Source organism: Oryctolagus cuniculus, chromosome X (genome assembly GCF_051225735.1).
Source record: "Oryctolagus cuniculus isolate XC-2025 breed Fujian yellow rabbit chromosome X, ASM5122573v1, whole genome shotgun sequence".
Classification (NCBI taxonomy): Eukaryota; Metazoa; Chordata; class Mammalia; order Lagomorpha; family Leporidae; genus Oryctolagus; species Oryctolagus cuniculus.
In genome coordinates, this window is record NC_142888.1 from 52,182,076 (window position 1) to 52,198,096 (window position 16,021).

General features: G+C 40.8%; 2 protein-coding genes across 12 annotated transcripts in view; one reads left to right on the forward strand and one right to left on the reverse strand.

The window, feature by feature from the left end:
* LOC149119640 (uncharacterized) overlaps window positions 1-16,021 on the forward strand; it is a 282,520-nt gene that overhangs the window by 160,994 nt on the left and 105,505 nt on the right. For 2 of the 6 annotated variants that reach the window (XM_089324283.1, XM_089324284.1), the window contains exon 3: window positions 13,993-14,075. The exons of the other annotated variants lie outside the window; for them this stretch is intronic. In XM_089324283.1, coding sequence (XP_089180409.1) covers window positions 13,993-14,075 — 83 coding nt within the window. The remainder of the gene's footprint in view (window positions 1-13,992; window positions 14,076-16,021) is intronic. 6 annotated transcript variants of the gene reach the window in all.
* HDAC8 (histone deacetylase 8) overlaps window positions 1-16,021 on the reverse strand; it is a 256,156-nt gene that overhangs the window by 133,099 nt on the left and 107,036 nt on the right. For 5 of the 6 annotated variants that reach the window (XM_017349748.4, XM_008272803.5, XM_089324276.1 and 2 more), the window contains exons 8-9: window positions 9,756-9,928; window positions 7,325-7,419 (exon numbers count right to left, since the gene is read on the reverse strand). In XM_017349748.4, coding sequence (XP_017205237.1) covers window positions 7,325-7,419; window positions 9,756-9,928 — 268 coding nt within the window. Of the gene's footprint in view, window positions 1-1,142; window positions 1,703-7,324; window positions 7,420-9,755; window positions 9,929-16,021 lie in introns of those variants that run through there. The other variant, XM_089324275.1, reaches the window with a different exon arrangement.

Sequence of the window (16,021 nt, forward strand, 5' to 3'; positions counted from 1 at the left end):
TCTAGCCAGCACATTGCATTCCTTGGCTGATGTGAGTAGCTGCCTAGCCTCTCTGTATACTCTGCTGGAGCCCATATAGCAGGTGCCCCTCTTACAAGACCCCTTGCTGGTGTGGCTCTGGGTCATCCCCTCCATCTCTTTCCTTTGATTTCTCACTTTTCTCTTCTGAAGTGCTGGCATCATTACCAGTGCTTCGACTCCCTGACCCTGAACAAGTGGAACATGGAAAAGCTGTCTTTAGTTATACCTACTATAATCTCTGTGATTTTCTTGTTTAATAAATCATTATTTTATAATCCCAGAAATTTATTGCCACCTAGACAGAAATACAAGAATATGGATTGTTGGCTTAACAAAGGGAGATTAGAAGCCCCTGTTTACTCAAACCAGAGGTGCAACATCTATGTTTATAGAAGCCAAAAAAGCTGAAACTGAAGTATCACTGAGGGTTCTAATTCACGGAGGGAAGGGATTTACTTCAAAGAAACTGGATAAAAATGTAAACAAGAGATGAAGATATAATTAAAGCTATTTTATATTTGTCACTAATTTACCTGCTAGTATCTTATGCAACAGAACATTTTCAAATAGTTTGAAAAGAATTCATCATTTACGTTGCAGCATCATTTTCAGACTACTCATTCATAGTTAGAGGAAAAGGAATTGAATATGTTAAGTGCAGACATGATGAGCTCATTGAAAGCCAAAAATTGTTTGTTATTGCTTTTCAAACTTGAAATGAAAAAGCCACTGAAGCATCTTACGGGTAAGTAATTATTCTGCATTGGCTGCAGGATTGCATATGATAGCTCAGAGACTAAAAAAGCCTTGGAGATCTGACATCACTCACTGTCTACTCAATGAAAAGTTAGTAAAATAACTCATGGCACTGCTTTTTCTCAATGGTACAGTAACTTGTTTACCTAAACATTTAGCTATAAACGTAAGAGTTAGTTACTTCTTATTTGCAAAATTGTGCTCTCAACTTATAGACAAATCTACAAATATGACTGAATTTGCTGTTTTGTTTGCAGTCATGTAGTATTATCATGAACTAATGTTTTACATGAATGGTTGGCAACAAACACAATTGACAGTGAAACATTTAGACTACCAAATCATTTGAATATCAGGCTTTATGCTGGAGTAAAATTTTTATATTTGAACAGAGGTACAAAAGAGATGATAAGTAAAACTACTTGGCATCATTGAAGAAATTAAGGCAGGAGCATCAAAGTATACCATCAGCTATTGTATTCTACTGCCATGCTTTTATAGTTAAAAAAAAAGAATTCAATTTCACTTAAGAATACCCTTGATGAAACATTAAAAATTGTTAGTTTCATTAACTCTTGATACTTGATTTAATATTCTGACGAAATAGAAGGTATGCTTAAGGTTTTTTAGCTATTGATTGTCTTTAGGAAACACACACCTGTGATTAAATGGTAACTATAACTAGCCACATTTTTGTAAATATTTATGTATTTATTTGGAAGGCAGAGTTACAGAGAGGCAGAGCCAGTGGCAGAGGCAGAGAGAGGTCTTCTATCCTCTGGTTCACTCCACAAATGGCCGCAACAGCTGGAGCTATGCTGATCCAAAGCCAGGAGCCAGGAGCTTCTTCCGGTCTCCCACGTGGATGCAGGGGCCCAAGGAGTTGGGCCATCCTCCACTGTCTTTCCAGGCCATTAGCAGGGAGCTGGATCAGAAGGGGAGCAGCAAGGATTTGAACTGGCTCCCATATAGGATGCCGGCACTAAAGTGGCGGCTTTACCAGCTATACCACAGCGCCAGCCCAGTAGCCATATTTTTTATGGAGTTTTATTTTTGCTTGAAAGAATGCACAAATCATGATTAAATTCTTGAATATTTGGAAATGTTTAAAAATGAAATGAACCTATCACTTCATGGTAAACAACTGAAACTGTGTTTCCAATGATAATTGTATTTTTTGAGCGAAAATTAGAATTTTGGAAAACTTTATCCTGCCCCTGTGAACTTGATTCCCAAAATTTTTCCAGTGAGATCAGTGATATCAATTAATGTGATTTTTAAAATACTACATAAAATTAAAAATAAGTTAAAAGTGTACTGTAGGGGCTGGCATTATGGCATAGTGGGTAAAGCTGCTGCCTGTGATGCCAGCATCCCATACGGTTGCCTGTTCATGTCCAAGCTGCTCCACTTCTGACATAGCTCCCTACTAATGGCCTGGGAAAATCAGAAGAGTATGGCGCAAGCACTTGGGCCCTTGCACCCACTTGGGAGACCTGGAAGAAGGTCCTGGCTCCTGAGTTTGTCCTGGCCCCTTCTGGTTCATTGTAGCCACCTGGGGAGCATTCCAGCAGAAGGAAGATATGTCTCTCTGTCTCTCTAACTCTGACTTTCAAATAAACAAATAAATCTTTTTAAAAAATCCATGACTGGGGCAGGCATCGACTGTGGTGCAGTGGTTTGGGACACCCGGATGCCGTATCTGAGTGTCAGTTTGAGTCCTGGATGCTCTGCTTCAGACCCAGCTCCCTGCTAATGCATCCTGGGAGACAGCAGTGATGGCTCAAGTGCCTGGGAGCCTGCAACCCACGAGGGAGACCTAGACTGAGCTCTGGGCTCCTGACTTAGGCCTGTCCCAGGCATTGTAGGAGTGAACCAGTGGATGGAAGATCTCTCTTTTGAATGGCTATATACATTCCCTAATATGAATGACATATGTAAGGTATAGTTAATATAACTAATTCATCAAAAGTTCATAAAAAAGTGGTATTTTTTGTTAGCAAGACCTACCTGATGTGTGTATGTGTGTGTACACACAAAAACAAACAGAAACACACATGAGGAATCTTCAAAAAGTTCATGGGAAATGCGTATTATGAAAAACTACCCATGGATTGCAAAATTTTTGCACCAAATACATTTATCTTTTAGTTTCATTTTCTATGAAATTTTTGAAGTGCCTGTGTGTGTGTGTGTATTTGATTTATTGTATCCTAGTTCTTTTTTTTAACTGTTTTTTTTTTTTTTGACAGGCAGAGTTAGTGAGAGAGACAGAGAGAAAGGTCTTCCTTCCGTTGGTTCACCCTCCAAATGGCTGCTATGGCTGGCGCGCTGCGCCAATCCAAAGCCAGGAGCCAGGTGCTTCCTCCTGGTCTCCTATGCGGGTGCAGGGCCCAAGCACCTGGGCCATCCTCCACTGCACTCTCCGGGCCATAGCAGAGAGCTGGACTGGAAGAGGAGCAACCGGGACAGAATCCGGCGCCCCAACCGGGACTGGAACCCAGGGTGCCGGTGCTGCAGGCGGAGGATTAGGCTCACTGTATCCTAGTTCTTAAGTAGTATTACTGGACTACAGAACACTCTTTTTTAAAAAATGGATTTATTTATTAATTTGAAAGGCAAAGTGACAGAGAGGGAGGGAGGTAGGGAAGGAGGAAGAGAGAAAGATCTTGCATCTGCTGATTCACTCCCCTAATGGCTGCAACAGCCAGGTTTGGGCCAGGCTGAAGCCAGGAGCTGGGAACTCCATCCAGGTCTACCATGTGGGTGGCAGAGACTCAAGCACATAAGCCATTACCCACTGCTTTGCCAGGTGCATTATCAGGAAGCTGATCACAAGCAGAACAACTAGAGCGCCAACTGGCACTCTGATAATGGGATCCCAATGTTGCAAATGGTGGCTTAACTTGCTGTGCTGCAACGCCAGCCCCCAGAACATTCTTATACAGAATTGTCCAGGTGGTTCACTAAATTATCCATGTAATTGGTCTTTTTATGAACCCAGTTCACCTTTGGGCTTTCTCTATGGTTGAGATACCTGGGCATACATAGGCTTCATTCCTCTCAGCTTTCCCAGCTGGGATCAAAACTCTTCTTTCAGCTGGGGCTGCTTCCTTACTCCATGCTTGGCTGACCAACCTGACTCCCCAATTGCTGGACTGAGACTAACTCCCTGATAACTGGTTTTATGGCATCATTGGCTTTATGGCATCAGTGGTTTTGTATCTCATGAGGGCCATGCTTGAAGTCTCATCCCCAGTCACTCATAATATTTATGCTGGACTTCCCTTCCCAACTTCCTTCCTTGCATTGGTAATATAGCGTTTTCCCATGGATACACCTGTTTCCTATAGCTGGAATAGCTGGTACTTCTTGCAAAGAATAGGAAGTTGCTAGTGGGGTTAAATTGTGTTCTAGAGAAAGGTTAGATTATGTTTCCAATTCTTTCATCTTAAAAATAGAAGTTTCTCAGTGTGAATGTAGACACTTGTTGTTCACTCATTTATTCAGTTGTTCATTCAGTGAATGGACATCAACTAGGTAGGTGCTTAATACTATCCTAACTACTGAGAGGGAATGCAGAAAACCAAAACACAAATAATCAAATGAATGCTACAGGCTATATGTGTTACAGGAGTACATATTTGAATCTCTTAACAGGTCTACTTTTCTCAAGTTTCTCCCCTTTGCAATCCATCTTCCACACTCTGCCTGCTGAGCTTTCTCAAATCAAAGCTCATCTATTTTCATAGAAAAAGTGTAAGCTCTTTAGTGCAGCATTTAAGGATTTTCATAATATGCCCCATTTTCCATTCAAACCTTAATTCTTCCTACTCTCTCATACAACCTATGTTCTACACATAGGAAATTTCTCATTGGTTTCCTGAGGCATCAGGCCTTTTACAATCTGTTTCCTCTGCCTAGGATGTCTTCCTCTAATTTTCACCTAGGAAATTCCCAATCAACCTCTAAGGTTTGGTTCAAAGTCTTGTTGAAACCTTTCTCCTATGCCCCACATCTACCCTGAATTTGAGCACAATGTTTTATCATCTTTATTAAATGATGAGAGTGTTGAGATCACCAAGTTTATCTTGTTCATCTTTGTATTTCTGAATTCAGGCCTGAATAGGGCTTCACAAGTTGTAAGGGCCCAATGAGTGTTTGTTAAATGTATGAAGGAATAAATAAATGTGAAGGAGGAGCTCAAGGCACCTTGGTATATTTTGATGAGGGTTTTCAAAAGTCACAAGTCTTGAAGCTAAACCTAGCAAGACAGTAGAGAAGTGGGGATTGGGCATCTAAAAGAGGAGGATTTTCATCCTCGGGGATGGAATAACACAAGGCCATGACTGAGGGTGGAGACCGTGAGGAGGTCATCTAGGCTGCAGCTGACTGCTGCAATATCTTGACTTTCCAGTAGCTAGATTTCTCAATTACATTTTCTGCTCCTGAATGGCAAGGTATTTTGTGAACTCCTTTGTTTCCCCTTTATATTTGATGCATATCTCCATAGTCACTGTTCCTATGGTCTTATGGTTCTTATTCTGTTCTGTATTATAACTGTATGTATTTGTATATCTCTCCAGCACTGACACCACCCTTTCTGTCCAACTGCTTGAGGCAGGGATGAAATCTTATTGTCTCTGTTTCTTCCAAAAACACCCAGCACAGTGTCTGGCACACAGTGGGTGCTCAGCAAATAATTTTTGAACTACCATTTGTTGATCTGATTTCAGAGGCCCACAAGGTTATTTGTGTGCAACTGTGTATTATGACACAAAACTTAAATATGCCTTTATACTGCATAGTCTATTTCTGGCAATTTTCATTAAAATGTTATCATATTGTACCTGGAAGACTGTCATTTCAATTTTCTTCTTTGTTCCTTCTTGGATGACTCACATCTTTATACCAGAAAGATATGACAGAAGGGATTCACAAAGAGTTTGCACAAATTTATGAATGACATACTCAAAAGTGTCTGAGAATAAGAGAGGAGCATGCAAGAAGGAAGGAAAGAAGTTGCATTTCCAAAGTGCTCATTAGGTGCCAGCATCTGTGTGTTAGGTGCTTGACATACATTTTATCTCACTTAATCTTGCAGACTATTTCAGTACAAACACAAAACATTCTGACCCATAAGGCTAAACTCACATGCATTCAGGCACACAGCTTCTCCAGGTGCCAGAGCAGTATTCACCTTTATTAAAATGTTATCAATCTTTTAACACAAGTGAATCTTTGGATTAGCCTTTGGCATCTTAGGAATAGAACACTCACTCTCATTTCAGGCTTTCACAGCTTAAAACCCCTTTCTGACATAACCTGATCAGTTTTTAAAGTCCCAGTGCTTTAAATTACAATGCAATCTGAGATATTCCCACAGCAATAAGAGCGATTACATTTGTTCACAGCACTTACCTTTATATTTCATTAAGCCTCCAAATACTGAATAAATGTAAGTCAAGTCAAGAAGAGAGACTTCTATTAACCCTGACACCAGCAAATTGTCTCAAATTATAGTGTGCCTTCTATTTGTGTTCTAGACATATTGAATGGGTTTTCTGAGATACATTTTATTATACCTCGCCCGTGGTATTAGGAGAAAATTGGAAGGAAATTAGTTTAAGTTGTTTCTAATTTTTAAAAAGTAATAGTAACTTTAAAAAGCATAATTCTCCCAAGTACACAGCTTCTACAATCTGGCAGAAATCATAACGTGATAACCAAAGTACCATCCCTAATCCTTGGGAAATAGCTTGAGAAGGTGGGGCTGCAAGTACCGGTTTGTTATTTGAAGTCACACAGTCCAAGGCCTGTAGCTATACATCCTGATCTGTGATAACATGCTTCCTGCCAAGGCTGGGAGTAGGTAGGAATAGAAGGGTCTCATATAGCTTTCCATTAACTTATTTTGGGAAAACGAAAACAGACATCTTGGCTTTAGAGAGCATGAAGCTCATCTTGTATGACTAAAGAAAATGACAAGAGCAAAAATGACAGGCTTCACATTTTGGATGGTCCTGCCCCAACCTCTGTGTGCCACTAATTGCTGGAAAAATGCCACACCTGTCTTTGTAGTGATTATATGTTTCTTAAATTTTACATCAGTAAAAGAAAGTTGAGAGACCAGGACTACCACCAAAGAGCATGTGCTACATACCACCTATGGGACTTGTAAGAAAATAGACAAAAACCTAGCTAACGTGTTTTAAAAATAGCTCCTTCCTTTTTGGGGGCTAGAGGATGAAAATATGCACATATTCCAAAGAGTTCTTTGTGTGAACAGGTGACCCCCTTCCCACAGTCTCTGTAATTAATTGAGAAATTAAAGTTGGTTGGCCTTTGAGATCTCTTGTAAAAAAAAAGGCAGAAGGTCTTGGATATTTTGGAACAAGAGTCCACTATTCTGCCAAGACAGTGTGTTATTGTTACTGAAGTGTCTCTCAACAAAACGGTATTGAGTGGTGAGGACGTGATTTTGATTAGGTGGAATGACTCAGCTCTTCCCCTTAAAGAAGAGAGGACTTGTCAGAGCCTTACTTACCTCATGATCTGGGATCTCAGAGGATAGTGTTTTCCCTAGGATGACCCCGGTCAAGTATGTCCAACAACGAGCTGTGTTGGCAAGGTTGTAGCCTCCTGTCTCCATCAAGAAGTGTGGAGTTAGGAAAGAATGGTCACAAAACAGCAGGAGAGGGAAGGGGGTAAGGAAGGAGAGAAAAATGTTTTAATAAAAGGGCTAAGAAGACAACTCCAACTTGCAGAATTTCATCTAACCATCCCTTTATGACATTATTAAACCACCTAGTAGGCTAACTTTGGTGGGCCAATCAGTTCATGCAGTGTGGAACTGGGAAATCCAAGGGCAACAAATATTAAACAGGCTCTCATCTGCCAACAATTATGTACCTGAGGAATCTAAGCTACTCAGTTTCACCAAGAGACTTTGGCAAGACTGAGATCCCTGGAACTTGGATCTCTGGAGGTGAACTCCACAGTGTGAAGGTTTCTGTGATGCATTTTGCAACAGTTTTATAAAGTGACTGCTGGGTGTGATTTGTATTTTACCATCGGAAGATCTGGCTCTAAAAGCATCCAGGAAAGAGAAAAGGAAAGTGCTGACAGACACAGACTTCCTTCTTTTAATATCAGCATTCCTTTTTGCCACAAAACATAGGCCTTGGTGGCAGAGATCAAAGAGAGTGAGCCGAGGAAAGGACTGCTGACTGATGCTCTGCCCTATCTCGTCAGGTCCTGTCACAGTCACCCAGCAGCCATACTACACTGGCTAATAATCAGCATATTTTTGTGCTGAGTAGATGTGCTCTGCCATGCAAGCATTAGAACATTGGCCGTTAGCTAAATTCCAAGAGTGTAAGGGTACAATGGGATGATTTCCTTACCCCAGCGCAGCCTAAGGGAAATAGAATCTGGTTTATTTTGGGTAGGACGACTATATAAATTATTGTCCAAAATGGTACACTTTCAAAGAGAACACCATTAATCATCACACTGGGATAACAAGTATAAACTGGGATATCTGGTCAACCTTTTCTTACGCTTGTCTACTATATGAAAGGCCAGAGATGTTGAGCTTCTGAAGTATATCTCTGTTAATTGTCTGTGTATTAATGGGGGCTGAAACTTTCAGGTAAACAGAACAGGTATTACTTCAAACAAATTCTGAATTTATAAGAGACTTATTTGAAATTATTGTTTCATTTCAAAACTGTAGATTTTGCTTAATAAGCTGTCTCTAGCACACATATAATATGATTAGATTTGAAAACAGTCCATTTATGCACAAGCATTTCCAGCAATATATATATTGTATAAGAAGGCTTATATGAGTATATTCAAAAGCCAGAACTTTGAGCTAAGAAAGCAAAAAGAGTTTAGAAAATGCTAACAGGCTCTTTGAATAAAGGCTGTAGTGTAGAAAAAAGTCAGCCAGACACATGTTGTAGAAAGGTCTTTTGCCTTCCTAGCTGTACCTGAATCATAAGCAGCATCCTTAGTGCTGTCAAGGAAAATAATATGTTACATAGTACTTATTAATTTAATCTTTTTCTTGGATTGAAGTTAATATATATCTTGCCAGCTTTTCATAAGAGGTTGTCTCTTGTAAGTGCCTTTAATTTTGATCTCTCTAGGGTTTGAGTGTGAGGGTGTTTGTTTGTGAGGGGGAAGACCAGGCTTGTATATTTTTGTTGAATGCTCATTCATCTACATAAGGCTTCCCTATGATTTCCCCTAATTTGGTTTTTATAACAGGTTAACAAAGCAACAGACTTACTTCTTCCCTAACACATGCACATTAAGCTCAACCTGCTTGATCATATTATTTTAACATAACAATCCAGTCATCCAGTGAAATAAAGATTATGCCAGGTAGGTAGACAGATTGTAAACAAGGCATCTTCAAAGGTGGTTGAGTTTGTGGAAGCTCTTTTTCTCAAATGTACAAATACTTCCATTGAATAAACCCAGATTTTTGTTGGTTAAGTTATACAAATAACAGAACACACTGAAGGCAAGAATGCCAAAGAGACTCTTTGGATCTCTCCATTTTGCTTCATTATAACAAATTCATGCTTTTAGGTGTGGGGGGAAGAGTGATTACTGAATTCAGCTTATCTATTTAATTAATTCATTTGTTTACTATTTATATGAATAGAGTTAGAATTTCAGTGGTATACTTCCAAAAGACAATTATTAAGACAAAGGACTTTTGCTTCAGGAATCGAGACTTCAGAGTGCCAAGGAGTCAAGGCACATGCGAAGCTGAGGAAGTGTGTCAGATTACTCCCTCCCTGCTCATCTGTGGAGGTAGTAGATTTCATTAACTCAGGCTCCTAGGCCACAAGCAGGTTAGCATTATCCAAACTAAGGAAGCCAAGTTTTTCTCAACCATCAGTGGACAAAATGTGGAAGAAGGTCAACAAATTCTCCTAGTGACCTTCCTTTGTACTCACCTCCTCCCAAAATGAGTGTTGCCAATTGCCACTGAAGGACATACTTAAGACACTTGCCAATTCCCACCGGAGTCATGTTAAAGGAACACATGGGATCACCAGCTATGGTATCAGCTCCCAACTGCAAGACCACTGCTTTGGGATTAAAGGCTTGGTATGCCTCCTTCAGTACACTGTAGATAAGAGAAAGGATACAAAATGTCAGAAAAAGATTGGTCAGTTTGGTCCAGTCATAGTGGCTGTGAGGTTTGTTGGAGGTAAAGCTGAATCAGCAAATAGTTAAGGAAAAAAAGCCACACTCTAAAACTCATCACACTTTCCACTCAAAAAGGATGAATTAGACTGTATGTACATTATAAACGAATAAACTTGGTCCAAAAAATCCCCCTCACCAATAAGCAAATTTGTTCTTCTGTTTTATAACTCATACTTCCCTGAAATATTAATATTAAGTAAGTGTCAACAGCCATGGGGAATTGTGTATACTTATTCCATTTTAAAAACTGGGAAAATAAGTCATAAACATTGGATAGTTATTAAGATTGTGACAATACTTAAGAGTTTATCAGCTAGTTATCAGTGGGGGCTGGGAGTGAGAAGTCCATGCTTTCAAAGCATAAATGTTATCAGCTTATCTTTTATTATGCAAAAAGCTTGAGGGTTATAAAATGCAATCCTCTCCAAAACATATGTAACCAAGGTATTAGAGGGCAAGGAACTGTAACAACTGACCCAAAATTATAGTGGGTAATACTGCACATAATTTTAGGTAAAATCATTCAATACTATCAAATCAACCTAACTGCTTTTTTCAATAGCTAGAAGCCTTATAAATGAAAAGGAAGATGTCAATTTGACAGATGACCTTAGTCAGACTTCCAATATTATCATTAATTGAACACTGACAATGTCCAGAATGCATTCCTAGGAGTTATAAGGTCCCTGCTCTCAAGGGGCTTACAATCTACTTTCCAGACAAAACATATACCAGTCCTCAAGGGCCTGCATAACTCTTACAGAGACATATAAACAAGTGCAAATTAACATACTTCAGAGTTGAGAAAATACAGAGTCAAAAAGTGATCGAAAATGTTGAGGTTAATGACCCCTTCATAATCAACATGTCAAATTACACCAGTGCGGCAAAACTAGAAAAAGCCCAGATCCTTCTGAAACTGCAAAAGGAATTCAGGGATATAAAATGCTGCCCTCCCCACTTCATATGTATCCAGGGTATTGAAAGCATTGAACAGTGCTCAGCCACAGAGGCATTCTTTGACTCAAAGGACTGTTTGCTTTTGATTTCTCATCTATACAAATATTGAGTGACTGCAGAGATTCTAGGACTATTATAACAATTATGACATATAATCCTTAATATAGGAATATTTGGTTCTACTCTCTTTCATGTGCTTATCTCCTGGGTGCAGAGGGAAGATAAGGCACCTGAACAGTTGAGAGGACAGTTACTGAGCATCTACACGTACAGAGCACCCTATTAACTGCTGCTGGGAGACACTGAGCAAGGTGTGATGTCTGTTCTAAAAAGATTTCTAGCTTAAAGGGGGGTGGGAGCAAGCAAGACTCATGTTCTTTTCATTCATTCTTTCCCTCACTTAGCACACATTCACTGAGGGCCCACTATGTGCCCAGCATATAACTGTACAAGATGCTGCAGGAATAAAGATGAATGTGGCACATCTTCTATCTTCACATGGCCCAGAATGGAGGGGGAAGATACAGACTATGTCAATAAATAATGAAAACGCAATGATCACTGAAACATCATAAATACAGAGGATGGAGGAACCAACTTTTCCAGAGGTTAGAAAAGGGTCTACAGAGGTAATCCTTGACTTAGGTGCTAAAATATGAGAATGATGATGAGTCAACTCTCCAGATGGCTAAAAATGAAAAATGGTGATGGTAACAACAATTCCTGGTGAGGATACAGAGAAACTAGATCACACATGATTTTGCTGGTGGCAAGTGGTATAGCCACTCTAGAAAACAGCTTAGCAGTTCCTGTCAAAACTAAAAATACATTTAGCATACAGGCCAGCAATTGTACTCTTGGGCTGTTTATTCCAGAGAAACTAACACTTATTTTCTCATAGGAACTGTATATAAATGTTCTCAGTGGTTTTATTTGTAGTAGCCACCAAACCGGAAACAATTCAGATGTAAATAGTAAAAAAAAAAAAAAACAAAAAAAAAAAACAAAACACAACAACAACAACCCTGGTATATCTATACCATGGGAATATTGCTCATCAATAAGAAAAAACCAACTATTGATATGGGCAAAATATTTGGATGTATCTCAAGGAAACTATGCTGGGTAAATAAGGCCAATCTCAAAAGAATCTGTACATTATTCCATTTATATAACATTTGTGAAATAATTACTATAGAGATGGGTAAGAGATTAGTGATTGCCAAGGGTTAGGAATGGGTGTGGCTATAAAGAGGTAGCATGAGGGAGCTTTGTGGTGATGTTACAGCTCTGTATCTTGATTGTGACTGTGATTATGCAAGACTACATGTGATAAAATTGCATAGGGCCAGAAACACACACACACACACACATACACGGGTGAGTATAACTGTTGAAATATGAATTAACTCTATTGATGGTACCAATGTTAATTTCTTGATTTTCATGCTGTATTTATTATATTTGTGCAAGACAGCAACACTGGGGGAGGCTGGAGGAGGAGCTGTACATTTCTTTGCAACCTCCTGTGAATTTGTGATTCTTTTGTAATAAAAAGTTTTTAAAAAGCATAGGAGAGGGGCCAGCATGGTGGCGCAGCATGTTAAACCTCTGCCTGCAGCACTGGCATCCCATATGGGCACCAGTTAGAGTCTCAGTTGCTCCCCTTCAGATCCAGCTCCCTGCTAACGCGCCTGGGAAAGGAGCAGAAGATGGCCCAAGTGCTTGGGCCCCTGTACTCATGTGGGAGACCCAGACGAAGCTCCTGGCTCCTGACTTTGGTCTGGCCCAACTCTAACCGTTGCAGCCATTTGGGGAGTGAACCAGCAAATGGAAGACTTCTCTCTCAGCCTCTGCCTCTTCTTCTCTGTAACATTACCTTTTAAATAAATCTTTTTAAAAAAGTGTAGAAATTTATAGGCATGTGGGGTGAATATAGGGGAGTCGGAGGCAATGATGGTTGTAAGTTATAGGTAGGGGACTAGGATCCGAGAAGAAAGTGCATGTGTAACAGCATGCAGGCTTGAAACAGGGAGTGATGGGATGAGGCTAGAGAAGTAACTGTGGGCTACACATGCCAGCAAAGCATTTGAATTTTTACCTAAAGGGTATGAAATGTCTAAATACTGTGTGGGGCTGGCATTGTGGTGCAGTAGGTTAATCTTCTGCCTGCGGTGCTGGCATCCCATATGGGTGCCGGTTCTAGTCCCGGCTGCTCCTCTGCTGTGGCCTGGGAAAGCAGTGGAGGATGGCCCAAGTGCTTGGACCCCTGCACCTTATTGTGAAACCAGGAGGAAGCTCCTGGCTCCTGGCTTCGGATCCGTGCAGCTCTGGTTATTGCAGCCGTTTGGGAAGTGAACTAGTGGAAGGAAGACCTTTCTGTCTCTCCCTCTCACTCTCTAACTCTACCTTTCAAATAAATAAACAAAATCTTAAAAAAATAAACACTGTGTGTGTGTGTATATGCACACGTGTGTTGGGGACATGATTATATTTCCATTTTAAAGATGCTATATCCTCTAGTGTAGGATACACTACAGGGCTTTTGCAATAATCCACACCAGTGACAGCAAGAATGGAGAGAAGACAGATTAGGGAGATATTTCTGGAGTATAATTGATGGAATAATACAGAGTGACACTATGAGAAAAGCATATACCTATAATAATGAGTTCTTGGTAATTAGGAAAGAGGAAAGGATAAAGGGAGGCATGTGTTACTAGAATAGTTGTCTTAATGATAGCAAAGCAGGGAAAACAAATCCTTAAGGAGTTCTGATGAAGAGGGCTCTGGATGGACAGAGAAAAGGTAATTAGAAGCTTTGAAAAATAGTATTTTGAAAATAGTGTAAATTCAAAGTTACCGGAATCGAAGAGAGTTTACAGAGGGCTAGAGGGTGCACATTCTTAAGTTCAAGACTGGAGTTTTTATTTGATTTGACAGTCAAATGGGAGCCACTGGAGAAGCATGAGATAAGTACTGGTATTTGAACTGTGATTTTTTTTTTCTGTTGCATGTAAGACCAAAGCAATCAAGTCTGGAGGCAGAGGGGTTGGCAAAGATGTTATTCAAGCATTCTAAGCATGAGAACAACAGGAAGCAAGGTAAGGTAAATTTGGAAAAAATTGAGAGGGCTAGGTGACATAGCAGAGGGGAAAGGTCAAAAGAGAAATGATACCATGCCCTTCCTCCAGAAATCCCAGGTGGGAAAAAAAAAAAGAAATTGGAATATTTCTTTTCCTATTGTCACTTCCAAATCCACTATTCTTTCCTCTCATCAGTCTCTCCTCTTTTGAAGTCAATGTTATTTACTTATTTTTTTAAAGATTTATTTTTTTTATTTGAAAGACAGAGTTACAGAGAGAAAGATATTCTTTCTCTCTCTCTCTCTTTTTTTTTTTACTTGAGAGTTGGAGTTACACAGAGAGAGGAGAGGCAGAGAGAGAGGTCTTCCATCCGATGGTTCATTCCCCAGTTGGCCGCAATGGCTGGAACTGCGCCAATCCGAAGCCAGGAGCCAGGAGCCAGGAGCAGGTGCAGGGGCCCAAGGACTTGGACCATCTTCCACTGCTATCCCAGGCCATATCAGAGAGCTGGATGGGAAGTGGAGCAGCCGGGACTAGAACTGGCACCCATTTGGGATGCCAGCGCTTCAGGCCAGGGCGTTAACCCGCTGCGCCACAGCGCTGGCCCCGAAAGTAAGATATTTTATCAGCTGGTTCACTCTCCAAATGGTCGAAATGGCCAGGGCTGGGCCAGGTTGAAGCCAGGAACCAGGAGCTTCATCTGGATCTCCCAAGCCCTTGGGCCATCTTCCACTGCTTTCTCAGGCGTATTAGCACAGAGCTGGATTGGAAGTGGAGCAGCCAGGACAAGAACCAACGCCCATATGGGATGCCAGCACTGCAGGTGGTGGCTTTACCTGCTATGCCACAATACTGACAGCCTCCTTATTTACTTATACTACTCAAATACTATCCAAGTTCTTATCTGTAGACCTTCCATCTTATCTGTATTCTTCCATTTCCCTTGAAGATTTTAGCTCCTGGTTCACAATTTTTCTGTCTCTCCCTTTTCTTGTCATCATTCTCTGCAGTTTGGTATTCATTCACTCACTCAGACCTTGATTCAAGCACCCAGTATTCCCTATGCTGGGCACTAGAGATACAGAAATAAGCAAGAACCAAGGAGCTACCCAAGAGGGGAAGAAGACGGGGGAAAAAAATCCAAAAAGCTGCGATAAGTGCCTCAGTTCATTCATTCATTTCATTTATTCATATACCCATCCAACACATTTTATCTGAATGCCTACTCTATACAAGGTTGGATTTGTTGTATTGAATGAAGGAGACCTATCCTTTCTGTTGATTCTCTGGCATCATAGTTTCTTCACCTTATCTGCAACAGTGATATCCACCTGTACTTCACTTAAGTTTCTCTGAGGCCTGGCCACACTTTGGGGAAGGAAGCACTTGGAAGTGTTTTATTTCTGGGACCCTGAACTCTGAATTACTTTTTTTTTTTGACAGGCCGAGTGGACAGTGAGAGAGACAGAGAGAAAGGTCTTCCTTTGCCGTTGGTTCACCCTCCAACGGCCGGCGCACCGCGCTGATCCGAAAGCAGGAGCCAGGTGCTTCTCCTGGTCTCCCATGGGGTGCAGGGCCCAAGGACTTGGGCCATTCTCCACTGCACTCCCTGGCCACAGCAGAGAGCTGGCCTGGAAGGGGGGCAACCGGGACAGAATCCGGTGCCCCGACCGGGACTAGAACCCGGTGTGCCGGCGCCGCAAGGCGGAGGATTAGCCTAGTGAGCCGCAGCGCCGGCCTGAATTATTTCTTGTTTTCTACAACTTTCTATCTCTCCATGATTCTTACCGTACTTGCTCTTTAATGTCATTTTAACTCCCATTCCCTAGACCCTTTCTCTTCTGCCCCGTTTCCATTTTCAAAGCCCACCAGCCTATCTTTGGCTTGCTTTACTACTCCTTTTGGAGAATACGAAGGAACTTCAAAAAGTTTATGGAAAAATGGAATTAAACTCTAACTTTAAT